The sequence below is a fragment of the Meleagris gallopavo genome, chromosome 15 (assembly GCF_000146605.3).
Source record: "Meleagris gallopavo isolate NT-WF06-2002-E0010 breed Aviagen turkey brand Nicholas breeding stock chromosome 15, Turkey_5.1, whole genome shotgun sequence".
NCBI classification, from domain to species: domain Eukaryota; kingdom Metazoa; phylum Chordata; class Aves; order Galliformes; family Phasianidae; genus Meleagris; species Meleagris gallopavo.
The window spans coordinates 13,212,299-13,239,178 of record NC_015025.2 but is presented as its reverse complement, the minus strand read 5'-3'; the positions used below and the strand labels follow the sequence as shown (position 1 = coordinate 13,239,178).

The 26,880-nt window shown below is 54.6% G+C and overlaps 2 protein-coding genes across 3 annotated transcripts; both read left to right on the top strand.

Annotated features, from left to right (window-relative positions):
- Positions 1–1,019: 1,019 nt before the first annotated feature.
- CDX1 (caudal type homeobox 1) lies at positions 1,020–11,353 on the top strand. The gene is made up of 3 exons (XM_003210411.4): positions 1,020–1,603; positions 9,390–9,535; positions 9,667–11,353. Exons 1-3 carry the CDS (start codon positions 1,174–1,176, stop codon positions 9,871–9,873), a joined length of 783 nt encoding a protein of 260 aa, XP_003210459.1. The 5' UTR covers positions 1,020–1,173; the 3' UTR covers positions 9,874–11,353.
- Positions 11,354–11,473: 120 nt separating this feature from the next.
- SLC6A7 (solute carrier family 6 member 7) lies at positions 11,474–26,858 on the top strand. Of its 2 annotated transcripts, XM_003210410.4 has the most exons (14): positions 11,474–14,631; positions 17,950–18,130; positions 18,532–18,663; positions 19,503–19,737; positions 20,040–20,178; positions 20,447–20,581; positions 20,849–20,952; positions 21,275–21,399; positions 21,844–21,956; positions 22,038–22,169; positions 22,480–22,579; positions 22,905–23,005; positions 23,151–23,318; positions 23,974–26,858. In XM_003210410.4, the coding sequence occupies exons 1-14, from the start codon at positions 14,599–14,601 to the stop codon at positions 24,184–24,186; spliced, it is 1,911 nt and encodes a 636-aa protein (XP_003210458.1). In that variant the 5' UTR covers positions 11,474–14,598; the 3' UTR covers positions 24,187–26,858. The 2 variants fall into 2 exon arrangements, with proteins under 2 accessions (XP_003210458.1, XP_031411592.1); XM_031555732.1 differs by lacking the exon at positions 11,474–14,631 and having other exon boundaries at positions 14,726–18,130.
- Positions 26,859–26,880: the final 22 nt, after the last annotated feature.

Sequence of the window (26,880 nt, the reverse complement as noted above, 5' to 3'; positions counted from 1 at the left end):
ACCCACAGCCCAGCTATGGCTGAGACATGCCCAGTAGCAGCAGGAAAGCGCTTGTGTGCCGCATGCACTGAGCTCCTCAAACACAGCAGCTTTGCTGGATTTGTTACCATTTTCCTTTTAACCCCATGAATCTGGAAAGCAATCCCACCTTCAAACCTCTTCACAGATTCATAGCTACAATTGCAAAAAACTGTGAAAGTTTGCTGTTTTATCCTCTTCTCTCAATTGCATCTTAAATCCTCTTTCCCTTCCCTTCCCTTCCCTTCCCTTCCCTTCCCTTCCCTTCCCCATACACTGGGACCGTGCAGAGGTGACCAGCAATGTGCTGTGACCTCAGTCCCTCATCCCCTCTGGAGCCTGGCCTGCCTGGTGACAAGTGGATGGCCTCTGCTTGGGGACAGACGTGCTTTTGGGGCATGCATCCATAGAATCATAGAATATCCCAATGGAACTCATAAGGATCATTACGTCTGGCTCTGTCTGTCTGTCCATCCCGCTTTCTGTGGCTGGGCTGAACTTGGCTATGGGGCTCGAGGGATGGGTTTGCCCCCCAGATGCTATGAATGGAGAGGGACCCAGAGCCACCTGTTCCCACCAGCCCCATTTCCAAAACAGACAGATGCAGTGGAAAGCAGTGCTGGGGTTTGGTGTCCCCGTCAAGGGTGATCGAGCAATTCCATTCAGCAGTTTATGGGTGATTCAATCCTTCAGCCAGGATTTGATGTGAGGGCTCAGCCCAAGCTGCCCTTCTCCTGGAGCACACATGGGTTTAGGGACAGGGTGACCTCCTTTGGGGTGTCTTCAAACACAATACCAGCTATGCCACACTGTCCCAAAACCAGCTGGCATAAAGAGACCACAGCTGGTGGCATGGGGACAGCCCGTGCTGGTAACCACAGAGGGAACGCGGGGCGGTGGGAGGTTCGGATCGCCCCGCACCGCCGGGGTTCCTGCACTTTGAAATGCAACCCTGCCTTTCAATGCAAATGCTGTGAGAGGTTGGGCCCAATAAAAGCCTGTGGGCAGGGAGGTGCCTGGCCCCGGGACACAGCTCCCCAAGGCGCCCAGGTGAGCGCGGCGAAGGAGGGGCGGCCGCTGCGTGACACCCGGCCGCTTCGGCACAGAGCGGCGCAGCGCATCGGCACAGCATGAGCGCAGAGCCAGGTAGAGAAGATGTATGTAGGCTATCTTTTGGATAAGGACACCAACATGTATCCCAGTCCCGTCCGGCATCCCAGCCTCAACCTCAACCCCCAGAACTACGTGCCGGGGCCACCCCAGTACTCGGACTTCGCCAGCTACCACCATGTGCCAGGGATTAACAACGACCCGCACCATGGGCAGCCGGCGGCCGCCTGGGGCTCACCCTACACCCCTGCCAAGGAGGACTGGCACTCGTACGGCACCGCTGCCGCCTCTGCCGCCACCAACCCGGGCCAGTTTGGATTTAGCCCCCCGGATTTTAACCCCATGCAGCCCCATGCGGGCTCTGGACTCCTGCCTCCAGCCATCAGCAGCTCCGTGCCACAGCTGTCCCCTAATGCACAGAGGCGCACCCCGTACGAATGGATGAGGCGCAGCATTCCCAGCACCAGCAACAGCGGTAAGGAAACCCCCAGCCCTACACCTGGACTCCTTCCTCCACATGGGAGCTCTCAGCTTGGAGTCCTGCATGGCCGGATCCTGCTCTGGGAACGACCCCAGTGGGGAGAGCTGTGGGGCTGGCGAGGTGGCATGGACTGAGGATGGGCGTGGAGAGCATTGGTGAGCGGGTGACCCTGTTCTGCTGGCAGTCAGAATGAGAACTCTGCTCTGCATAGTCCTTCTCATGGCCAGTCCAGGGTAGTCCAGGCTCATTGTCGTGGTGGTGGGGTGCTCCTTTTGGAGGAGTGCTGTGCTGTGTGTCTAGAGTGCTGAAGCAGTGCATGTGCACAACTCACTGCGCAGTCAGCGAGCACATAGGGGTGATGCTGCATGCTCAGGGTGCATGCAAGGTGCCGTGCGTCGGGGACGGTGCCACGTGCAGGGTGCGTGTGGGTGCTCTGGGTGTTGCATGGCACACAGCATTTGCACAGCTCCTGTGTCTGGCACTCGGCAGCCATACAGTCCCTGTGCCCTATCTCCTGTCCCCATGTCCCAGTCCCTGTCCCTCTGTCTTATCCCCTGTTCCCTGTCCCTGTACTCTGTCCCCTGACCCCGGGGTCTTGTCCCTGCTGAACTCCTGACCCCGGCGGGGTGGGGGGAGGTGGAAGTGTCTGTGCCCCGCAGCCCACCGCCCGTGGCCGCCCCACTGCCCACTTCAAAGGCGGTGGGCAGTCCCCCCTCGGGGCCAGCCCAAATTGACACGGGCTTCGCTTTGTCATGGAGATGCTGCCGGCTCCTTTGGCATTGAGGAGAGGTGCGGGGAGGGCCTTTGTCCTGCCCTGCTCGTGCCCTTTCATGTTCCCCTCCGAGGTTCCCAGCCCTACGGCCGTCCTCTCCCTCTTCCCCTTGTCCGGGGCTCCCTGTTTCAAAATGGTGTAAAATGCCTCATTTGTTGGCTTGCTTCTGGTTTCCTGGCATCACTGCGTTGGGTTGTCCCCATGCATGGTGCTGGGGATGTGATAGCCAAGAGCCACACAGTGACTGCATGATGCTGAAGGGTCTGGGTACGGCGATGCGCAGCGGTGCCCACGTCCTCACTGTCCTATCCCCTGCTCCTCTGCCCCATCCCCAGGCCCCATGCTCTGGAAACTGCTTGGAAAGTGCTGTGAGACTGTGCTGGATGCTGGGGTTGTGGTCATCCCAGTGGGAGCAGGGGATGCGGTGGGGCTGAGCATCCCAGGAGGTGGAAAGCAGCGAGCTCTGCTCTGCAAGAAGGAAAGAGAGGCAGGGTGGCATTTCCTGATTCATTTTAAGCACTGAATATAACTCTTTAGGAAAATTGCCCTCCCTCCTCATACGCATTGAAATGGAGCCCACAGCTTCTGTGGGATTTGTAGGTCCAAACATCTCAGTTTCTTCTGGGAAAGGTGAGAGGGAAAATGAAAGAGGGGAGGAAGACATAAGAACACCTCTGGATGAAGGGAGTGAGATGTAATGAGGGCAGGAAAGTTCCCCTGATTGAGTCACACAGCAACGGAGTGATTGAATTCTGGAAAAATCAGCTGTTGAGCAGTTTGTATCTCTTAGATTAAATGCATACAAAGGGACAAATGAGCCAGCTGTTGTTTCCTGCACGTGGAGGCAGAGAGAGCTGGCAGGAGCAAAAGCCCCTTGGTTATACGGGACACCTCTGCAAACCCCCCCAGTCCTGGGGTTTCTGCCCATGGGGCTGTGCAGCTGAATTCAAACCCACGGCACTTGCCCAGGCTGCCTTTACATAAACCAAGAGGTGGGTTTGACATAGATAAGGGTGAAATGTTTTATTGGAATCAATAAACTGTACATTAATCAGTCTGGATGGGTTATACCCCTCTCCACGCTGTGGGAATAGGAAATGAATGCGTGGGCTATAAATACAGAGAGCTTCATTGCGAGTGCTGTAAATCATCAGAAGGCTGTAAATTACGGTTCCCTCTGTCTTCCCTTGTATAAACAGCCATCGGCCACGGCGTGAAGGTGCTCAGAAGGAGCTGTGCATTGGAGGCAATGTTACGCAGGGATGGAGCGTGCCAGGGGGTTCTGCTGGCGTGATGCAGAGCTGGGAGAAATTGATGAGAAATCTCCCAGTGACTCAGTGCAGAGTCAGACCTCATGGAGCGATGAGCTGATATACCTGCTGCTAAGAACGTGTGTGCCTCACCCAGCAGGGCCAGCCATGGCACGGGGCAAAGCTCAGCCCAGGTAACGGATGCTAAGTGCCCCAAATTGGGAAACAGAAGGAACAAGATGTCCCCATGTCTCCTTTCTTCCCAAGCATCAGCCTTTTTTTTTGCTCATAAAATCTTCACGAGCACAGTGTCAAACCCTCACGCTTCCTCCTTATTCGTAATTATTTGCAAACTTCCTTGTGAATGGCACCCCTGCTCTATAAAAAGCTCAGGAAGGCGCTGGAAGCAGCAGTGTGCTGACCTTTGAAGTTCATCCCCCCCCTCATTAGCTATGTAAATGCTGTGTGCATCCTCCAGGTCACTAATGAGCCTGACTGCAGCATTCTGTGTTGCAAGGGAAAGTGTGCCCGGACATCCCCAGGGAGGTGAATGTGCATAGGGAAGTGCAGGATGAGCAGCCATGGTGGGAACATCCCGGGTATGGATGCCTCAAGCATGGGCAGAAGGCAATGCACTGAGTGTGCAGCTCTCTGCTCTGTTCCAGCTTTGTTTTCACTGTTTCTGGCTCAGTTTTCCAGCTCTGCTTGTTCAGCCCTAGAAATGCTGGAGGAAACATGAAATCCCCATAAATGAGACACCAGCCCAGGAGAGATTTGAGATGGGTGTCGGGGGTGGCTGGAAGACCTGGTCCTGTTTTAGGGACACAGCTGTTCCCCAAGAAACCCTCTGCTTCCTTGGGTCACCTGGAGTGCTGCATGCCACCAGGGTCCCTATTGGTCCTCTCCCCTTAAATTATTAACCCACAGCCTGCTCCTGGCCTCTGCTGGGGTTTGCTGAGTGCTTAGCCTGCTGGCCAAGGTACAGGTGGTTTGAACTTTCTTAGAATTGACTTTCCTTGAATAAAAAGGGCTTCCCTGGGGGTACCTACGTGATGGGCTTGGCTGACTAATACCCCGGGATTAGCTGAGGGACACTTAATGCTCTGGCCAATGGCCAGTGCTTCCTGCAGGAGACCCTTCAAGGACGCCCACCTCAGTACTATTAGCTTTGTGATTCTCCTGGATAAGGGGATGAACCCTTCCCCTGCACTGAGCCCCAGAGGGCTGTGAAGGGGCAGAGAATCCCAGTGCCCACCTGGGCCCCCCACAGTGCCACCGGCTTAATCTGGAGTGGAGTGGCAGCTTTGTGCCCTGGGTCTGGCTGTGGATCCACACCATGCAGGCGATGCTCCGTGCCTGCAGCCCACATGTCCCTGCATTGTGGTCTTTGACCCAGCGCTGGAGCCCGGCTGGCGGCACTTGGTGAGGTGCTCATAAAACCAAGGAGCAGCCCCTGGAATGCGCTGGTTGCCAAAATAAAGGCTTGAATCACTGCTCTGCTGGGAAACGCTTGTCCCAACACCCAGCCTGGGGCTGCTGTTTCTTGGCTGGGGAGTGGGTCTGGGCCGGGGATGCTGGACAGGGACAGACTGCCCCCCTGGCCCCGGGGGTCTGAGGTCTGTGAGCTCTTCCCTGCCTGCTCTGTTCCTTCCCAATCACTTCAGCCCTGGGTGCTGGTGTCCTGGTCTATGCTTCCTGGATTTGCTCTCCAGCATATGGGCCCTGCTCTTACCGATAGCAAAGCCATGGGGCTATTTCGAATTGATCCTCTGCGTGCAGAAGACTATAAAACCACTGGGAACTGTGGTGCGGTTTTGTAACTGAAACATTCCCAGTGTGTGACATATCAAAGCCAAATGAGGTTTTATTGCCAGTGGGGTGGCACTGCTGCTTCCTCAGAGATCTTTGGCACCAGGAAGATCTCCGTGGCTTACTGTGGTGTTGGCTGACAGCCTTGTGAGGAGCTGCTCTGAGGGCTGCAGGGCTGCCTGGGAGTGGTGGCCACAGTGAGCCTTTCCTGAAGCCCAGCATCTCAGCAGTGCCCATTTGTGCCACCTGGAGCAGGAGCCAGGGCAGCCTGGGCAGGGCCATGTGGTGGGGGCTCTGCCAGCATCCCCTCCCTCTGCAGTGCAAACAGAGAGGGCCTGGGGTAGATCCTCTCACATGGTTTTGGAAACCCAGCAGTTGTCTAAATCCAAGGGAAAAGATCTTGGCAGGATCTCATGGAAGTGGGATATCCTCTGATTGACAACGATAAGGGGGTCCATGTGGCTGCAGTCCTTCATTCCACACTGATTGCCCCGTCCATCACACCACGCTTCCTGAGGTGCATGGGAAAGAGTTGAAAATATTGCCTGGAAAGGGGAAGTGAAAGCTCTGCCCACTGGTTCCCAGCAGGCAGGGGTAGCAGTGGGGCTTAGACTCCAACAGTGGGGTGAGCATACTGGAGGTAGATCCTGGGGGGTTCAGAGTGTGCATGGGGAGCTCAGGCTTTGGGGCTGCTGTTTCCAGAAGGTTTGGGTACAGTAACATGTTCCGGACTGTCTGAGCTGAGTATCAGCACAACGTGGCTGTGGTCCCCTCTGCTCAGCAGAGGGAGCATCGACCTCTCTGTGCAGGCACAGCTGTAGCACATCTGGCTGCCAGATGATGGTGAGCCAGCGAGGAGGGTCCTGAGTGCTGGGAACAGACCCCAACCCTTCTCCCAGGATGCATCATGCAGCATCGCTCTGCTGGCTGCCCTCCCTTTTGCAGTGGGAGATGTGAGAGGATGGAGGGGGAGTTGAGTTGCCCATGGCTCTGTCTCTGGGACTCCACTCTGATTTGGTATTGCTTCTGTGACTCAGTTCCCCTTCCCATATCATTGCCCACGCTACACTGGGATAGGGGGAAAGTTTTCATAGAGAATTTTCCTGGGAAGAAATGGGAAATAGGACTCTCATCCATGATGTGTTCCATGCACTGCTCTCAGGCTGCTTGGGACAGCCCAATCTTTCTGTGCCAGTCATGCGAAGAGCTGCTGGGCAGCAGGGCGTGCAGAGCCTCGGCTCCATCCCCAGCAGCACCTGCCATGCTAAGTGCCCTGCACAGTGCCTGGCGCCCGGATTGCCATGTGCCTGTGTCCCCAGGCCTGGGGACCTCTGCAGCTGGCAGCGGCACGGCTCTCATCTCTCCAGCTCCGCAGCCCCACTTGCTGCGCTCTGACCTGATCGGAGCCCTGATGGCTGCGGTGCCGCTCAGAATGGAGCCAGGCAGCCACTGTAATTTTGAGCTGCTTTGACCTGTGAAATGGAGACCTTTGGGGAATAGCATAGGATTATACTCTTGCCTGTTTTGATCTAGCATTTGCTACAGCTGCCCTGCATCAGCCTCAAAACATCCCACCACTCCACCGCCCATCTCTTTTAGGGGGTCTGTGTCTTGTTGAAAGCCATCCTTTAGACAGGTTAGGGCTGGAGAGGGTGAATTACAGCCCCCTAACAGCCTCCATCATCCCCTGGTGCCTTCCTATGCTTGTTTGTGACAGTAGCCCTGTAGGTGCAGAGCTGGAAACAGAGAGCACAGAGCTGGGGTTGGGTTTTCCTCTCCTCTGCCTCTGTTCTGGAGGGAGGGAAGCAATAATGCTGTGTCACTGTTGAGGCTGCCTGACCTCAACGTGGACACCACAGAGATGCTATAGTACTGTGGCCAAGGGCAGGGAACTCCTGTCTCCCTATCCTTGTCCCCATCCCCATCCCCAGGGCTGCCATGTGGAGCAGATCAGGGCAGGGGGTCTCCCTTAATGTGTCTGTGAGTGCGTGTGCATGCACACTCAGGAGTGTGTCCTTTGGGGCCTGTGCAGCACATTGAAGCTATTCCCTTATCTAATTGTGGCTCAGGTGAGTGCTATTAGGGTTATACATTAACAGCACTAACGATGCCCTCTCCCCAAGCTTTGGGCCCTGCCTTGATCCCAACGCTGGAATCCTTCCTTCTGGCCCCATGGATGGCTCAGTTTGGCTGTTTAAGCTGTTCCTTTTTTCTCCTGGGGACAAGAAGGAGGAAGTTTGAATGTGTGTTGGGGCTGGGTGGTGCTGGCAGCAGGAGGACCCTTGTCCCATCCACGCTACCACCCACGGCCCCTCCAACAGCCGTGGGCCATGCCAGAGACCTGGCACAGCCCCAACCCCAGATTGCCCCATCCCACTGCTCCTCAAGATCCCTGCAGGCATTGGGGTCTTACCCACAGGTACAAGGAGTCCCCATGAGGAGCCATGATGGCTCATCCCAAATTTCCTCTTTCCTTTCCCAGAGCCATAAAAGGGCCACCGAGGGCGAGTTAAGTGTAACCCAGCATTGATATTCAAGGTAGCCGCATTATTCATTGTCAATAGCATTTCTTGCAAGTCCCTTTCTTCTCCTTGTGAATCGCTCACAATACATTCCTGAATTCAGCAAACATCGCTGAAAACTGCAATTAGTCAAGGAGAGGAAATCTCCATCTCTGGGTTGGTGGCGAGCAGAGTCTTTGCTCCCTGATATTTGCAATGAGCACCCGGGGCTGCGCCGGGGTTCGCCAAGGACAAGCAACGAAAAGAGAACAACAAAGCACAGGCAGTGATGGATCTATTTACGGCTGCAGCAGGAAATAATAATCCCTGCTAAAATTCCTGGCAGATGCAGTATCCACAAACCGCCTTGTTTCGTTACTCTTTAATTTTTTTTAACATTAGCTGTCAGTTCCATTGCGTTCCAGCTGTTTTTTTTTCACCACGCAGTGGCATTTAAATTGCAATATCGCAAATAAGATCACTTTTCAGTCATTATCTCTTCAGAAAAGGGTATTGCTTCCAAATGAAAAAGGAAAAAAGAGAATTCATATGTGAAAGAAGATATCTTGAGCCCTGGTTCCGGGGGATGCAGTTTTGATCCCTATCCGTGGCACAGCCTTGCTATACCTCCATCTCCTCAGATCATGGGAATATGTATTGTGCTGGGGGCATGGGCAGGGCTGGACCACTGCTACCCAGTACTATTTTCCACTGTGTTTTTCTAATAGGAAGCAGTATTCTTGGCACCATGTGTCGGCTATCTTCTTGCTCAGGTGAAATGTGGGGGTCAGTGGAGCTCTGATCATATCTGGGGAGACCCAAGGGCAGATTCAGGCTGGTTATGGCCGAACACTGCTGGCTATTGAGTCCATCACTGGGAATGTTTGTGCTTAATGTGGGCTCTCCCCATCATATCTTTAATAACTACACCATTCTTTTGCGAACACAGTGTGAGATGATGAAAACCTCTCTCGGTGGCAGAAAAATGCTGTCATTCCTGGGTTTTCCCTCTTTTCCTGTCCTGATCTGTGTGCCTTTGACTGATGGCACTGTGGGTTTGGGCACTGTGGCACAGAGCTGGGCTTCCTGCAGCCCTCTGGGCTGGACTTGTCCAGGCAATGTGTCCTCCACCTGGTCTGCAGCTCTGCTCCTCTTGAGGTGATGATCATGGCGCATGGAATGTGGAGACCATTATCTTGGGATGTCACTGAATGCCTCCTTCCCTTCCTACCGTGAACAGCCTCTATCCCCTGGTGCTTTCCAGCGTGGAGAAACAGCCTGGTGCTACCCAGGATGGGTATCAAACTCCATATAAGCCAAGGACTCCTATCCTCTGGTCCCATGTTCCTCCAGAGCTCTCTGCGTGCTCATGCAGCTCCTCCATGCCATCAGCGATGCTCCTGTCCCCCAGCCCTGTTATCTCACCCTCACTCTGCTCTCTCTGCCAGGCAAGACGAGGACAAAGGACAAGTACCGGGTGGTGTACACGGACCACCAGCGCCTGGAGCTGGAGAAGGAATTTCATTACAGCCGCTACATCACCATCCGCCGTAAGGCCGAGCTGGCTGCTGCCCTGGGGCTCACTGAACGGCAGGTGAGTGCTGGAGATGGATTTGAGAGAGAGCAATGCCATTCCCATTCTGCTTCCAGCTCCCACGGTGCCCGTGGGATGCTCTTCCTTGTCCATGTCCCCTTTTCTGCATGGCGATCTGTGTCTTTCCACAGGTGAAAATTTGGTTTCAGAACCGGAGGGCGAAGGAGAGGAAGGTGAATAAAAAGAAGCTGCAGCAGCAAAGCCAGCCCACCAGCACAACCACGCCAACCCCCCCAGCTGTGGGCACGCCAGGGCCCATGGGGACCCTCTGCAGTGGCAGTGCCCCAAGCCTTGTCTCCTCGTCTCCGCTCACCATCAAGGAGGAGTTCATGCCTTAGCCCCCTCCGCCAGCCATAGACACTGAGAGATAAGCACTACGTGGCAGAGCTTGTTGCTGAGCACCCAAAGACACCACGTCCCCTGGGGCATGGTGGCTCTGTCGCCCTCCCAAGAGGCTGATGAGCTCTGTCCTACACAAAGCCCATATGTTAGGTAGTGCTGTTCTCCAGTAGGAAACATGCGCTGGTCTCTGGTATTGGTAGCCCAAAACCAGTGGGATGAGTCTTTAGGTGATGGTGGAGGACCCTTTCTGTGGATCAGAATGAGCCAGGGGGATGCTTCCTGCACGGTCTTCCTGGTGGTCCAGCTGCCTGCTGCTTTGGGGCAGTTCTAGTGAGGCTGAACTAAAGAAAAGACTTGGCTGGACTCAAGGCAGACAAATGTCAACTGAGGTTGTCTGTGGAATCTGCCATGCCTGGAGTGAGTTGGACAGCAGGAGCTGGGTAGGACCCTCAGCATTGGGACTGTAGGGGAATGAGGGCTCCTTAAACTGAGACAATGGCAATGAGTGTCCCCTATATCCCCCAGCCACCATCCCCAGCTCCATCCCTGCAGCAACAAAAGGCCATCGTGAGACCTGCAGACATCTGTCCCACAGATGGACCTCCGTACGGAGGTTTTGAGACCACCTTCCAGCGTGGAGGAACAAGAACAAGGTTTGCAGTTAGGACAGTGGACAACTTCAGGTTGCCCAGAAGGGCCACTCACCTACCCATGGCATTGCAGAACCTGCACAGCTCCATGCTGCATCAAGGCACTACCAGCTGCCAGAACCATCATGGTGATGGGACATGTCCTGGCACAAGATGATGGATTGCTGGCTTCCAAAGAGAGAGATGGGTGGGTCTCTGCTGTTTTCTCCAAAACAAAAAAGGCTCTGGGTTTTGCCTGCTTTGTGCTTCTCCCTCTGCTGCACCATTGGTAACCAATGGCTTTTTTTTTCTTGCTGGAAATCAGAGTTAAAATTCCCCTTAATCCTGCTGAATCCTGAGATCTCTATTGGCTCAGCTACCTTACAGCCCAGTTTTGGGTGCCCCAGAGGGCATGCTGGGACACAGGAGGGCTTGAGGCTCCTATTTGGGGCTATGGCTTCCCAAGACCAAGGTGAGGGTCAGTGGCTCTGATGATCCTCTTCTAGCACCATCACTCCGAGCCCCAGCAGGAACAAGAAGTGGAGATGTCCCTGTTGCCTGCAGAGCCCCTTGTCTGCTCCCAGCCCATTCTGGCCTAGAACTCACAGTATTTGGGGTTTAATACTGCACAGCTCCTTGACACCCACTGCACCTACAGCCCCTTAATAGGGTCTGCATCCCCCGCCATGGGGACCAGTGACATCTCCCCGGGGCCATCACTGCTAATTTACACCAAAGGCAGACATTGGTGTTGGCCTGGGACTTCAGCTCACAGCTTGTGTACAGAGGGCAGAACATTTTATTTTCTAGGCTTTGGTAAAAATAAAAGTGAGCAGGAGCCCTGTGAGCTGTGGGTGTGTTGCTGCCTCTCCCCATGTGCCCACACTGATGTCCCCAAGTGCGATCAGACCAGTGCCATCAGGGAGGGCATGGAGAGATATCTGGATGCAGCAGCCTGGCCCCACAGCCTGGTTGCAGTGTGCTGTGTGCCCATCTCACGAGGGCAGCAAGGCTGCAATGTGGCACGAGGCAGCCACGTCCTGTCCCTTGGGTACAGTGGGGATGGCTAAGGGATGGATGGTTTCCCAGGGACAGCCGGGGAAAGGGTGAGGCTGGGCCTTGCTGGTGCTGGAGGCCAAAGAACAAGGCCAGCTGCCCACCGACGTGGCTGCCGCTGATTGGTGCCTGCCTGCCTCTAATCTCATTTTATGGCTGTTGATGGGCTGAATATCCTCCTTGTCCAAGAAGAGCAAACAGAGAATGAGGATATGAGATAGAGCTTGGGACAGCTGGCATCAGTGCCTGGTTGTGACTGAGCGGAGCACAGGTGGTCCCCACTGCCTGTGCTGTCCTCTTCCCCATCTTATCACTGCCTATCTCCATCTCAGCCACATCAGATTTGGGGCTGCCGTTAAATCCCTGCCCAAAACAGCTCCTCCAGACTCAAAACACACAAAGATATGCAGGTGGGGCAGGCGGATGTGTTGAAGGGTGAAGTCCTTCTGGGTAGAGGAGATAGAGGAGCAAAGGAGGGATGGGGCAGAGAGAGGGGCAGAGCAATGGGTTTTTTCTGTGACCTTACAGGAGTGGCTGTGCCCAGTGTTGAGCCCTGCTGAGTCTGGCACATGGCATAGCAGGGCATTGGTGGCTAAAACAGGCTGGAGAGGCAATGGGAATTGACCTGGTGCCATGAGGGGAAAGGTACTGGGGTGGATGGGTCTCCTGCCCAAAGAGCAGTGTGCCATTGGACGCTTTGGTGCCTGCAGGAAGATGAGGGCCACACAGAGGGAAGATGCTCTGCCACACCCTGGAGAAGCTCCCGGTGCCGTTGACAGCATGAAATTCCAACTGATACCCTAATCAGGCGCCTGCCTGTTTGCACAGTGGGGTAAAAGTCCAGTGAGCTGTGGGCTGTGCCCTTGGGTTGCTGCAGCCTGTGTGTGCACAGGGAGCAGGCGCTGGCGAGAAGAGGCCATAAATACGCCCACACACCCAGCACCCCTTCCCCCAACACACACACACCCCTCAGCCCCGCTGACGAAATGCATCTGCTGTGTCCCCGCTCCCATGTCCTCCCCTGACTCTCTGCCATCATTCTGATCTGGCAGTGCTGGCTTTGGCATCCACACTTCCTAGATGTGCCATACCCACATTTGCACCCCTGGCAGGTGACAGTCACTCCATTTTAGCAGCTATGGCACCTACCCCTTGAGTTGCACAGCCCAAAATTGCACCATGGCCATATGGGGACACAGGGTGGCACGGAAGAGGGACCCTGAGGGCTGTCCTCTTCGAGTCCCTGTGCTTTCCGCCCATTACCTCCCCTGAGCTCACACTGCCTGCTTGCACCCTCCTTGGAGAAATCTTGAAATAATCATCAAAATAAGGCCACGCACAACAGGTGGCCGACAGCATGGCAGCCTCCGGCATGGCACAATTCCCAGCAGTGACGAACCGGAGCGCTGCTGCGGCTGCTGCCTTCCATGTGCCCCATGGAGCAGAACTGGGCATGGCCCCATCCTGCTGTTGGGTAACTCCCTGCCCGCCCCAGTGGAGGGCTGGGCTGTTTGTGTAGGGCTCGGCCTGTGCTGGTGATACAGGGCTGGGGCTGAACCACGCTGCCAGCAGCTTCCCACCATGAGACGCTTCTCTCTAGGTAGATCCCAAGGGAAAAAAACAATGGGCTGGTTCAGATCACACAGGCACGAAAGGCAAACAAAGCATCCCTGCCCCAGCAGGAAGGGTGAGGATGGAACAACGCGCCATGCAGCTCGGCGCAGCATTCCCCATAGCATCCCAGGAGAGGGAGAAGCAATGGATCACCCAGAGGGAGGTAAAAGCTTGGAGACTTCCCAAAAGCTATGTAAAAAAAGAGATGTTTGTTGGATGATGTATTTTGCTCCTTCCTCCTTTCCCACTGGGAAACCCAGGTAAATGTTAGCTCTCAAAGACCCACTGTGCAAACTCAGAGGCACTTCATCTGTGCTGGGTTTTGCAGAAATGTATTTTCGTGCTCACAATCTGGGGGAATTTTTACAAAAGTGTTTGGAGGGCTGTAGGAACATGACTCCTGTTAGATAGCAGGGAGTTTCAGGGCTTCAGTCCTAGCTCTGTCTCTCTGCATACCTCCAGCAGCATCTGCTCAGCCTTAAAGTGGCTGGAGACACGTTTGGGTCAGACTGAAGTACCACAGAGTGTTTGCAAAGAAATGGGGCACACACACTCTGATGGGCGCAGCACAGGGAAAGTGAAGCACAAGAAGGAAAGAGGCATCGCCCTGAGGCAGCCAGCAGCTCTCCTTGTGACCCCAGAGCATGTGAGATCATCCCCTCCTGCAGTCCTGCTGGGGACATTTCATACCACAGAAGGAGAGAAAGAGTGAGGGACCAGCTCCTTGCCTCCTCACCTGGGGTTTGACTGAGCACAAAGGGGAAAAATCCCAATCCCCTGAGCTCTGGGTCTGTGGGATTCCACCAGACACTCAGCATGAACACTCACATTCTAGGGAGATGACCCGTGCTTTGTAGGACCTGTCCCAGGATGGCTCCAGCCCCCAACACTGAGAGGCACTGGTCCTGCCCAAAGGAACTGAGGGCTGCCCTGGGCTCGGGACTCCAGCTGTGTGCTGCCCGAAGGAAAATCAGTGCAGGGCTGGCCAGAAAGCTGATGGGAGCTGCTGTGCTTGTCCTGCTACCACCACCCCTCGGGACACGTGGGAGCCCCGCGTTCCCAGCAGCAGGGTGTCTGAGACCTTACACATTCATGGCACATGTAAAACAGCATCCTCTCCTCCTCGCTGCCCTGCTTGGGGCCGAAGCCCCAGACCCCCCCTCCAGCAGGGGTACGTTTGACAGACAGCCCTCCTGCAGCCTGCCCAGAGCCGTCTCCTCCCTCCCTCCCCGCTCAGCGTGCAGCCAGCCCCAACTCCAGGCAGAGCCTTCTGCCGGGCTGTGCCCCCCGCCCCCTGCATCCATCCACCCCGGCACCCCCCTCTGCCCGCCTGCTCTGCTCCCCCTTCTCCCTCCCTACCTCCCTCTGCGGAGCGAGAGAACAAGTGTCGGATCGGGGAGCGCATAGCAACAGGATTCTGGGATGAAGAAGATTCGGCAGCAGCAGCTCCGCAAGGTGAGAGCCAATGTGGGAGCGCGGGGACATCGCGTGCCGTCGCCTCATGGGGTGAATGGCTGGGGGCACGGATTGCAAATTGGGTGGGGGGCATTTGGAGATGGGTGGGAGTCATTTTGTAGGGACTTGGTGGAGGGATGCGTCCCCAGCCCCTACCCTCAGGCAGGTGCTGCTGGCAATGATTTGTGCCAGGGGTGCCCCGGAGGGTGGGCACCAGGTGCTCGGTCCTACAGTGCTGCTCATGAGGATGCTGACCCCTGATGTAGGGAGCTCAGGGGCTCCGGTTTCCCCCATGGGATCGGGACACAGCTGGGCTGCTGCTTCCCTGCCTAAGGTTGGGGTTGTTGGGTCTCAGGGGACCCAGGTGGTACTGGATCCTGAGCTCCCCCTGTACCCTTTGGAGGCCAGTAGGGCTAGGAATCCTGATGGGAGCTCTTTGACCCAGCTCTCAGACTTCCCCATCCCAGTCTTGCCCTTCCACTCTTACGTCTGCCCCTGTACCAGGGACAGAGCCCCTTCCATTGCCCTTCCCACATGGGGCTGGGTGCTGTGGGGTGGCTGAGTGGCAATCCCAGCTCTCATGCTGCTGCTCCTGCATGTGGGTGCTGCCCAGAGCATGCCCAGGCACTGCCCTTCACCTTTTTGCTTGCCTGCTAACCGCAGGGTAAGGATGGCTCCAGCCCGTGCCCAGCCTCCAGCTGCAGGAATGAAAACCCTAAGAGTTTTGTCCATGACAGGAAATTCCTGGGATGCTGGGACATGATGTAAAAACCCAGTGCTGGCCTGGCACAAGGCAGCAGCTCTCTGGCAGCCTTCTGCTTTGCTCCGTGCCGCTGGGAGGCAGCTCTGTCCTCTCCCATTTCCTACAAATCTCTTTTTCAGATCACTCAGCAACTGCAAGATCTATTCAAAGTTCTCTTGTCCCTCCAAAAGCCTTTCTGAGACATGTGAAGAAATTCCTCTGCTGCTCACGGTCCTGTTTAACATTTAGTCAGGAATTCATTTAGTCCCACAGCAATCAGCCTGAATGGAAAGCAGATGACTCTGAGTTATTTCCCCATCTCCGGTGCTGCTCGGGGCCCTTCACCATCCCAACCACTCAGAGCCCTGGGTGGAGGGCAGGAGGGGGTGTCTCCTTCAGGTGGCAGGATGCCATGCCTGACCCTGGGCTGAGGTTTCCCTGGAGCTGCTGGAACCGCTCACACAGCCCCACAACCCAAGCAGCCCCTCCTCACCTGCATCCGCTTCCTATTTGCAAGCCGGGAATTTCAAGCTTTTCTACCAGACATATGGAAATTCCTCCTTAATAGAGACCTTTCTCAGGCTCTAAGGATTTTTGCTTTTGCATAATAGTATTTCTGTAAGAGCTGAGTGGATTTTATTTTATTTTTTTTCCTATATGGGATTTCTTATATGCTTCAGGGATTATTTGGTGCAAGGGTGGGAGCCTGGCACTGGGATGTCCCCATTCCAATAGGTGCTGGGTGCAGAGCCTCCTCGTGCCATGCCACAGCCTGACCCATTGCAGCCAGTGTTTTTTTTTTCTGCAAGAGATTAACAAGCAATTCGAACTGATCCGGTGTGACTCACATGGCACAGACGCACTGTGCTCACAGCACAGAAATCTGCCTTTGGGTGGCATTTCCTCAGTCAGACGCTGTGGTTCACACACAAAATTCTCAACACATCACGGACGAAACAACGCCACAATGCCAAAAGTATGAATTGAGGCAAAATATGATGAAAAAATCAACCTGGAGCTGGCTGGCATCTCACAGCTCCAGCTTTATGACTGTTGAGTTTTGTAGAGGTTTAATTTAAGCAAAGCAGTTTGCAGATAGTAATTAGCACAGGATAATTTCACTGTGGAAGCCAGCTCATATCTTACCAGAATCTCAAACACCTTTTCTTCTTGGTGCCCTTTACTTTGCTGACCTCTTTGGAGGCATCTCCTGGCACATGATGCAAAGTGGTGCAGTGCTTAAAAACAGTGATGCCAGGGGAGCGGATGGTCCCTGTCTGTCTGTAACCGGTCTGAAAGATGGCAGCTCTGCATGCAAAGCACCGGAGCAGAGCTGTCAGCCTCTGCTGGGAGAGAAAAGCCCTGTTATGAGAGAGGATGAAAGAGGTTATTAGTCCTAAAAAAAGGGCTGAAAGAGAGCCTCGGTGTGAGATATCCACCTGAATCAATGAGGTGTGCAGCTCGCTGTTGTCTGGGACAAAGGTGCTCTGGAATCCTTAAATACTGCATTTTGCAATTTGTTTTCATTCAGATGATCAGCCCAGGCTTTGTGTGGTGGGTGAGGATCCGTGTGATCTGGGTGATGCAGTCCCCTCTGTGCCTCACCTACCCTTGTGCTCCCACCACCCCACCTGCCAGAGACCTCAGGGAGCACAGCTGATGTCTCAGCAGGGATGCTGCAGCACAGTCTGTCCACCGTCTGCAAACATGGTTTGTTGTGGGTTGTGGCTGTACACTGGGTTAATTAGTGGGTATGGCCAAAATGAGGAATTGCTAAATCAGAGAGCTCAGTTAAGGAGCTGCAGAAGGGCTGCCAGGTGGCAGAGGTGTTTTGTAGTGGTATTATATTTAGGTCATGGTTTTACTTTGCAGCCTGAAGCTTTTCCTCCAGCCCGTATCCTGTGGCTATGGCATGCAACAGGGATGGGTTTTTAGGGCTGGCTGCTGCAGCCAGGGTTGGGTTTTGATGCCAGCCTTTTGCTCAGGTGAGCATCTCAGGTTGGCTCTGGGAAGAGCTGCCAGCTCATCCCACACCAGGTGGATTCACTTGGTGCTGGTGGGCAGGAGCAGGGTGAGAGCATGCAGCCATTGCAGAATGGCTCTTGGTCTCCATGGGAACTGGCAGCAGGATCAGCCCAGGCTGGACGGAGAGGAGAAGAAGGATGAGGAGGAAGGTGGTGTGCCACCTTGTACAGAACACTCTGCATCCCAATGGGAAGGAGGACCCACAGCTCTGGGCTTATCCCCCCACATCCACATGTCAAAATCTGGTTCTCTGTGGTCTATGAACTCAGGCAGAGATGGTTGTTTTTCTCTTTTAAGACTCCAGAAGAAGGGGAGGGGACTCCAAGCTGGGAATCCCCCTGCCCTGGTCCTGGTGTCCTGTTAGCAGGGACACCTCTGTCCTCTCCCCTCACTGGAGATGAACCCAACGCACCCCACAAGAAGAGGGCTCTTCCCAGGCCATACTCACACCCGTGTTTTGAAGATGAGAAAACCTTGATGTGACCCCTTGAGATGGTTTATTGATGAACCCCTGGCCACCCTCTCCTATTCCTGCACCCTCTCTCATTCAGCCGGTGACACCAGAGCTCCTGGTGAGCCCCAGCAGCCAGGACGGAGACCTGGGCTCCCAGTGCCCTGAAGACAGAGGGAACTGGACGGGACGTCTGGATTTCCTCCTCTCCTGCATCGGGTACTGCGTGGGCCTGGGAAACGTCTGGAGGTTCCCCTACAGGGCTTATACCAATGGAGGAGGTACTCATGCATCCTTCCAGCCATGTCCCCTTATCACTGAGTTGGGCAATCCCTGAATAGACACCCCTTCCCCATCTTGGGGCTGAGGAGCAGTGATAACTGGAGAAGATCATGGTGTTTGTGAAAGATTTGAGGAGAAAACATTTTGTGTATGTGGGCAAAGCAAAGCAAGGTGCGAATCACAGCCCTTCCTCTGCACCAGGGGCACGGTGCCCTTTGGGATCTGGGGTGGGCGATATCGTGGGGAGCTGCTGCTGCCCCTTTCTGCAGAGTTAATATTCTGGCCCCTTCCTGGGAAGGCAGTGGGAGGTTGTTGTAAGGATATTTTCCTTTTCCTAGGTGGGCTTTAGTTGTTTGCTCCGCATTAATTTCAGAGTTGTTTTCCTTTTTGCTTCCCGTAGGAGCTTTCTTGGTTCCTTACTTCATCATGCTGGCCATCTGTGGGATCCCCATCTTCTTCATGGAGCTGTCACTCGGGCAGTTCTCCAGCCTGGGGCCGCTTGCTGTCTGGAAGATCAGCCCTCTGTTTAAAGGTGCGTGAGTGAAATCCAGAGCCCCCACAGTGCTTCTATGAGAGCTGCTGGATGGGGTCGTGGACCAGAAGCCTCATCCCACGATCCGCAAAGGTTAAATACTGGGGGAAAATGGAGCTGGCCAGACTGCCGGCTCAGCCATTTGGGTAGCTGCAAGATATGTATGAGCTGCCTGTCTTCAGAGTCTCTGCATGTCCTCATCAGCTTTAGAAATTATATGAAATTATATGAAAAACTGAGTCAGACAGTGTACAAAATACAGCACTGAAGCTAAGCAATGGCTGTTAAAAAGGTAAGAACAAAGTGTTCAAAAAAAGGTCAGATCAAACACTCTCAGCATTGAGCTGGAGCAAAACCCTCTGTATAATGCCTAAAAGAAGGCTGTAGTGATGCAGGGGTTGATCTCTTCTCTCAAGTTGCCAGTGATAGAACAAGAGGGAATGGCCTTGAGTTGCACCAGGGGACGTTCAGGTTGGATATTAGGAAACATTTCTTCTCAGAAAGAGTGGTGATGCAGTGGCACAGCTGCCCAGGGAGGCGTTTGAGAACTGTGGAGGTGTGGCACTGAGGGACGCGATCAGTGGGCATGGTGGGATGGGCTGGGGTTGGACTTGGGGATCTTAGGTCTTTTCGAACCTTAATGACTCTATGGTTCTATGGAATAGATTATCAATTCGCATGCATACAGAGGTCAATAAAGGGGATTCCCCAGCAGGTGAACCTCTGCCTTGGAGCTGGTTAACCATGTGACTGCTGAACCCCAGTGTCTGACCCTGGATATGGATGCACTCTGCTCCAGAGAGATGGCTCACTTCTTCTTTACCCTCTCCTTCCTCCAGGCATTGGCATGGGCACCATCCTCATCGTCTCCCTGGTGGCCATTTACTACAATATGATCATTGCTTACGTTCTCTTCTACCTCTTTGCATCCCTCACAAGCGACTTGCCCTGGCAGCACTGCGGCAACTGGTGGAACACTGACCTGTGCCTGGATCACCGCATCATCAAGGCGGGGAACACCACCCTCCCCGTCAACATCTCCAACACCGTCAGCCCCAGCGAGGAGTACTGGAGGTGAGGAGGTGTGGGGAACAGGGAGAGAACAAGGATAGGAGAAGGTGGGCACTCATATTGTGGGTGCGGAGATGAGCTCACTGTCAGCATTGGGTGTTTAGCCATTGGGATTGTGTCTCTGAGCTATGGGATGTGTCCATTACCTGGAGTTGCTTTGATGGCCTGGAAATACTTTAGAAAGAAATGCATCCAACAGCTGGACCAGCCAGGACTCACTCATAGCCAGGCTTCCCTCACAGCTCTTCGGCGCCTTGTGCAGAAGTCCCACCGACTGCTCACCAGCCATTCTCTTTTTGCCCTAGCCGCTACGTTCTGCACATCCAAGGGAGCTCCGGGATCGGGGACCCTGGCAGGATCCGCTGGAACCTGTGTCTGTGCCTGCTCCTTTCTTGGACCATTGTGTACCTGTGCATCTTAAAGGGAGTCAAATCCTCTGGCAAGGTAAGGGCTGGATGGTCTCTTCAGGGATGTCCTGCTGCGTCTGCATTTCTCCTTGCATCTGGGGAAGTGAGAGCCATAAACATTTGCTAGACACGGGCTATTTGGGGGTGGCTTGCACACCCTGACACCAACGCCACCGGCCATGCTGCATCCTAAGGACCTCAGCACTGCAGGGTGATGCTTGGTGACCCAGTGTCCTATCCCAGGATGTGCTACAGGGGATCAGATGTACTGCTCCAGCTCTACAGCCAGCTCTGCTCTCCCACAGGTCGTGTACTTCACTGCCACCTTCCCATACCTCATCCTGGTGATGCTGCTTATCCGTGGCGTGACACTGGAGGGGGCCTGGAAGGGAATCCGCTTTTACCTCACGCCCCAGTTTGACCACTTGCTGACTTCCAAGGTGAGCAGGGCTTTCAGTCATTTGTCCAAGACACAAAAAATGAATATTCTCCTGTCACCTCTAGAACAAAACGGAGACAGTTCCCCTTCCTGTGGGTCTTTTCTGGCCAGCTTCTGGCCCAAAGTTCTCCCCCTCCTCCACCAGACCTAAAGCATTTCCATTCAGCAGCTTGTCTCTGCTCCACACGTTATCCGTGCTGTGCTTCCCACCCCTATGTCTCCAGGGGGTTTCCAAACCCTGGCTCTCCTACACTTTGTTTCCCCTCAGGTGTGGATCGAAGCAGCCCTGCAGATTTTCTACTCCCTTGGGGTAGGCTTTGGGGGCCTCCTCACCTTTGCCTCATACAACACCTTTCATCAGAACATCTACAGGTAGGAGCCAGATACCATCTCCTAAAAATCATAGCTGGGGAGCCACAAAAACTTCAACTGTTCCCCAGTACCCGCTGCAGGCACAGGCAGAGACAGGACTCTTCGTGCTGGGCTGATTCCCTCCGCAAGGGAAAGCAAATTTAGGAGAAACATGCATGCAAAAAAGCATGACCCATGTCATTAGGTACAGGTTCCTGGTACCTCTGGAAAGTACCCACTGAGGGAGGCCCTTGGGAGAATCGCATTACAGTGAAACCAGGGCTGCCAAGGCCACCCCAGCATGGGGCTGCTATGTTCAGAACATTTGCTTTCTTCTCTGTAGGGACACCTTCATAGTCACCCTGGGCAATGCCATCACCAGCATTCTGGCGGGGTTTGCCATCTTCTCTGTTTTGGGATACATGTCCCAGGAGCTCGGGGTCCCCGTCAACCAGGTGGCCAAAGCAGGTAAGGTCAAACAAGGACCTGTTTTCCCGGAATCTCTGCCAGGGCACAGCAAGGAGCTGGGAAGGGGAGGTGTGGGGCAGATCTTTCATTCCCTGTAGCACCTTCAGCTGGTATGGGGGTGATGGGAGACTTCCACCCCACTCAGGCACAGGGATGAAAGGCAGCTGAGGGTGCCAGTGTGAGGAGTGGAACTGCAGGCTTGGTGGCCAGGAAAGGGACGGAGGAAGATTGCTCCCTGCCATGCAAGTCTTAAGCAACACTAAGTGATGCCTAACAATGGCATGAACAAGAAACAGGCTTATTCTGCACCTCGACACCTTCTCCTGCCCATCTTGCAGGGCTGTGGACAGGTCCCCACTGCAGTGTCATGCAGCTGGGGCCTTCTTTCCTCCGTGCCCTGCTCTGTCACCCCCTTTTTACCCTGCTGTCCTTTACCTCCCTTAGGTCCTGGCCTGGCTTTTGTGGTGTACCCCCAGGCCATGACAATGCTCCCCCTTTCTCCATTCTGGTCTTTCCTCTTCTTCTTCATGCTGTTAACCTTGGGCCTGGATAGCCAGGTAAGGACAGAGCCCACCAGCCCAGCTGCAGTGCCAGGCATCCCAGGGGGATCAGGGAATCCTCTTTTCCTTCCCATTCAGTTTGCCTTTATGGAGACTATTGTGACGGCAGTGACAGATGAATTTCCCTACTACCTGCGACCAAAGAAAGCTGTTTTTTCGGCTGCCATCTGCGTTGGTCTCTTCCTAATGGGACTGATCCTCACAACAGAGGTAAGGTGAGGGGATGGATGCACTGGGGACTGACCAGGGGTTCATCCCAGAGACAGAGACAAATACATTCATGTCAGCTAAAAAGGTGGGAGAGAGATGACTGATGGAACTGGGTTCCCTGGGCATGCGAAGTCCCATAGGGAGTAACACAGCATTAGTGTCCTTGTACCAACCCCAGAAGAGAAGTGATGTCTCCTGAGGCTGCCAACATGGGGTGAGGGTATATGACCCCACAAGTGGGAGGATGTAGGTAGGATTTTATTGGGATGCTGGTCCCAGAGATGCTGGTCACTGTGCTTGGACTCTGCAGGGCGGGATGTACTGGCTGGTCCTGCTGGATGACTACAGCGCTGGCTTTGGTCTCATGGTGGTGGTGATCACTACCTGCCTGGTAGTGACACGTGTCTATGGTAAGAGGGTCTGTCCCATGGGGACATGGGGAAGAGGGTGGGGTAGAGTGACAAAGAGGTATTTGGAGGGAACAGGACGGGAGCCAGCAGCCTCACAGTGTAGCATGAGGCACCTCTTCTTGTTTCTCCTTCACTGGATTCGCTTCCCAGAGATATCTGCGGGACTGAGACTGGTCCCTCAGACCAGCTGGGTCCTCCTTCCTGCATTTCCAGCTGGGAGGAGAAATGCTTCTTTGCTGCTAGAGGAAAATGTGAATCACTGCTCTTGCCGCTCTGGTCCTGGGAGATGGCAGCTGCTGAATCCTTGTCCCTGTCCCTTCTCTAGGCATGAAGAGGTTCTGCAGAGACATTCACATGATGCTGGGCTTCCAACCAGGGCCCTACTTCAGAGCCTGTTGGATGGTCCTGTCCCCAGCTACGATGATGGTAATCACCGGGCTAGATGGTGCTAGCATCCCTGGTGACCTCCCCTTGTCACAATTTGCTCTACTGACCTCTCAAAGGACCACACTGGTTCTGCTGAGACCTTTGGGGAGCTCTGAGCTGACTTGGCTTTCCCCCCACCCCACAGGCACTGCTGGTGTACAACATTGTCAAGTACCAGCCCTCTGAGTATGGCAGCTACCGCTTCCCTGCCTGGGCTGAGGCCCTGGGCATCCTCATGGGGCTCTGCTCCTGCCTGATGATTCCTGCAGGCATGCTCATGGCTGTGCTGCAAGAGGAAGGGACGCTGTGGGAGGTAGGAGGCCCTGAAGCACCCCAAAAATGTGAACAGCTGATCCTGAGCCCCTGCCCACCCTGTGCTGTCTGGTGATTTGCTGTGAAATGCATGGAGTGTTGTTCCTTTCATGTGGGGAATACAGACATGTGGGACTTCACAGCCATTTTGCAGTAAAAAAGGCAAAACACGGAAGCAGTGGTGCAGAAAGGCTTTGCCCAGGGGCAGGTTATGTAGCTGCTTGCAGCATCCTAGCCTGGGTTTTGCCTTGCTGCTCTCCCCTGGCTGCTATGAGCAGAGCTGCAGCGCTTGCTGCCCTCCCCAGGCTGCAGCCTTTGGAAGGAGGAGCCTGGTCCTGGGCATGATGACATGACCAGGAACCACCTAGATGGATGCTAACCCATTATCTAGGGGGATCTAATCCTACACCATAGCCCTGCACTAACTCCCAGCTCCCACAAGCCTTCCCCACCATCCTATGCAGACTAACAGACCGCCACAAAGCACAGAAGAGCAGTGAGACAGTGCTGCCTTCCCCAAATGCTGCAGGACAGTCTTTTGGCCCCTTCCCACCCACACTGGGGCTCATCCCACTAAGGATATGAACGATAGCGGGGAGCACAGCAGGTGCCATGCCACAGAGAGCACCCACATCCCTCTACACATCCCTTCACAGCGCTTCCAGCAAGCCAGCCGTCCCACCATGGACTGGGGCCCATCGCTGGAGGAGAACCGGACTGGTACATATGTGGGCAGCCTGGCTGGCAGCCAGTCTCCCAAACCACTGATGGTCCACATGCGGAAATACGGGGGCATCACCAGCTATGAGAACACGGCCATTGAGGTGGACAAGGAGATCGAGGAGGAAGAGGAAGAGTCCATGATGTGAAGGGATAAGCTCTCCGCTTTACACTTTGGTACTTCAAGCTGGCTCAGGGCTGGGGAGGCTTTTCAGATCTGCTGGCCCTGCTGGACCCTTCATCACCACTGCAGCCCTGCCAGGACAGAGATGCTGCCTGTCCTGTCACCCCCAAGGTGTTTGTGTTCAGTGTGGCAAGGTGTGCAACGAGTCCATATGTTCATGTGACAATGTCTGTGCAAGCATTTGGGTTGCCCCAAGCCCTTGGCCCCAGCCCAGGGATGCTTGGTGCAGAAGGAGGCAGTCCTTTGAGTTCATGAGTTCTCTGCTAATATGTGTTTAACTCCAGCAACCCACAAACACATGTGAGAAAGAATTTCAATATCCTAAATGCCCTGAGGAAGGTCTGTGTCAGTGCCCTCAGAGACACCCCAGCAAAACCAGGGTGCATCAGCATCCTGCTGAAATCTGACCTAATAAATGAGCAGTCAAAAATAGTAAGAAGGAAATAAAGTGCTTTATAAATAAACTGGTCTGGGACATCCTGAGATTGTAGGCCCATACAGGAGCAGGGCTCAGGCAAGCTGAAGAATGGGAAGAGGCTGGGTCTCTGGTTCCCCATAAATGCAGGAGCTCATGCACAGGAGTCAACCGGACCCAGCACCAAAGCATGCAAGTGCAGCTGCCCCCAGGGTACCTCCTGCCTGGGTAGAGGAAGAGGAGCTCACACAGCATCCATAAGGGCACATCCAGAGGGGATTCCAGGCACATGAGGCACAGATACCTGGTGCGTTGTCCAAGGCATCTCTGTTCCACTAAGGTAAAAACCACGATGAAGGATAAACAGAAAAATGAGGGCTTATGCCTGGGTTATGCCTGTAGCCCTGATGTACTGGGCTCTCCAGGGCAAACCTGGCACGAGGCTTTTCTGGCACGGCCATGTCATCACATCACCCATGTGTGCCAGGCTCCACTGTGCTGCACAGCACATAGCCACCTCGGGGAGAAACCAGCCAGCCCTCGAGCAGCACCCAGCAGCAGTCTGCGCTGCTCCTCAGTGTCCCTTCCCTAGCACTGTGGGGGATTTAATTATTGCCTTTGCACCTCGGGGTCTGTAGGGATGTTCTCCAACGCGTCTTTCTCCTGCTGCTTTCCTCCCCACACTGGAGGCACTGAGCACAACTCAGCTCGCTTCCCAGCTGGCTCTGACCTTTATTCTTCCTCGTCAGACCCCTTCCCTGGGCCCGTTGGGCTGTGGCAGTGCGACCGTGCCGCAAAGCACCTCTGTCCGCTATCCCCTGGGTTAATCATTAGAGGCCGGCCATAAAAGTGTCGCTGATGGAAAGTTCAGGCTGTGGCGGCTGGAGAGCGGGGAGGGCCTGCCATAAACATTTATGGCCCCAATGAATCCTCGCTCTAACCTTGACACTATTTGCTGAGCGGGAGGCCTCGGGAGGTCACGGTGCTGCCCAGCCACCGTGGTGTGCGGGCCGGGGGACCCCAGCCAGCCTGGCCCCGTTGAGAGATGGATGTGATGGAGCAGGCGGTGGTCTTGGGCACTTCATGGCATCGCTGCTGGCCAAGGAAGCACGGGAGGCACTTGGAACACCCTCACAGGATGTGGAGATGGAGGATTTTGAGCTGGGCACTCTGCTCTGGGCTCTGTGTGGCTCCATGGGGTCCTGGCCCCATATTCCCCCCTGGAATCCTACAGGCTGCATGCCTGCCATCGCTTGGAGGTACAGTGTGAAGGACGGGGCAGGGACACATCCCCTGGGCACAGCACACTGGGACACAGCACCGCATCCATCCCTACGCCTCCATGCGTTCCACCCTCTGGGGAACACCCTGCTCTGCCACCGCATTGACCTTGCAGCAACACTTTTTGGCACGGAGCGACGGAAATACTGCCAAGGGGCAGAGGTTGGCCTTGGGACAGGCGTCTGCCTGCTTCCCTCAGCACAGCCTTCTGCTGACACCTCGTGGGATCGCAGCACCACTGCAGGCCCGGAGCCGTGCCCTGCCAGCCCGCCCCACGGCTCCACGTCACCCCTGAGTTCCTCCTGCTGCCCTCAGAGCAGCCCAGCGCTGCGTTCCCATCACCCTGCAATGGGGACAGACAGGGCTGGGGGTGACGTGAAGCTCCCACGGTGAGCCCAAGAACCCAGGCTTTGCTCTAAGCCTCATTGCTTTCAAGGGCAGCAATGGAGGGATGCAGACGGTCTGAGTCACTGCAGTGACAGAGAATCATCCGTTTCCATGCTCAGAAGTTGTTAGCTATTTATTGCACTTGAACACCAAGAATAAAACGGACAATCGCCCTCCCGCCCCGCGCCCGGACCCCCGCTGCCCTCCCCACGTATCGCATCCGAGTTGAGCAGTGATCGTTCTGTTTGCAGCCGCAGGTTCTGAAAACAAAGGACAAGGAAACGATACCAATCCCTCCCCCCCCCGCATCGAGAGCCCACTGAATCCAACGTGGTCGCACTGCTCGAAGGATTGAGTAAGCATACAAAAGGAAAAAGGCTTCAGCTGCAACCGTATGGACTTACAGACACAGGAGATGGGCAGCCACCCCTCCCCAGGGCCTGGTTTATGTTGCTTGACAAAGCTTAGTATACTCTTAATTAATATATATATATTTTTGCAGTCATCTTAAATAAATATTTCCATAGAGAATTCCTGTATGCATATATATATTTATATATGTATATATAATATGAG

Bases quoted from the DNA above. Each gene is read 5' to 3' on its own strand.
- CDX1 (XM_003210411.4), top strand. From the start codon at position 1,174: ATGTATGTAGGCTATCTTTTGGATAAGGACACCAACATGTATCCCAGT. The intron at 1,604-9,389 runs GTAAGGAAACCC...TCTCTCTGCCAG, and splicing joins TCCCAGCACCAGCAACAGCG to GCAAGACGAGGACAAAGGAC. The intron at 9,536-9,666 runs GTGAGTGCTGGA...GTCTTTCCACAG, and splicing joins TGGGGCTCACTGAACGGCAG to GTGAAAATTTGGTTTCAGAA.
- SLC6A7 (XM_031555732.1), top strand. From the start codon at position 17,902: ATGAACCCCTGGCCACCCTCTCCTATTCCTGCACCCTCTCTCATTCAG. The intron at 18,664-19,502 runs GTGCGTGAGTGA...TCCTTCCTCCAG, and splicing joins GATCAGCCCTCTGTTTAAAG to GCATTGGCATGGGCACCATC. The intron at 21,957-22,037 runs GTAAGGACAGAG...CTTCCCATTCAG, and splicing joins CCTTGGGCCTGGATAGCCAG to TTTGCCTTTATGGAGACTAT.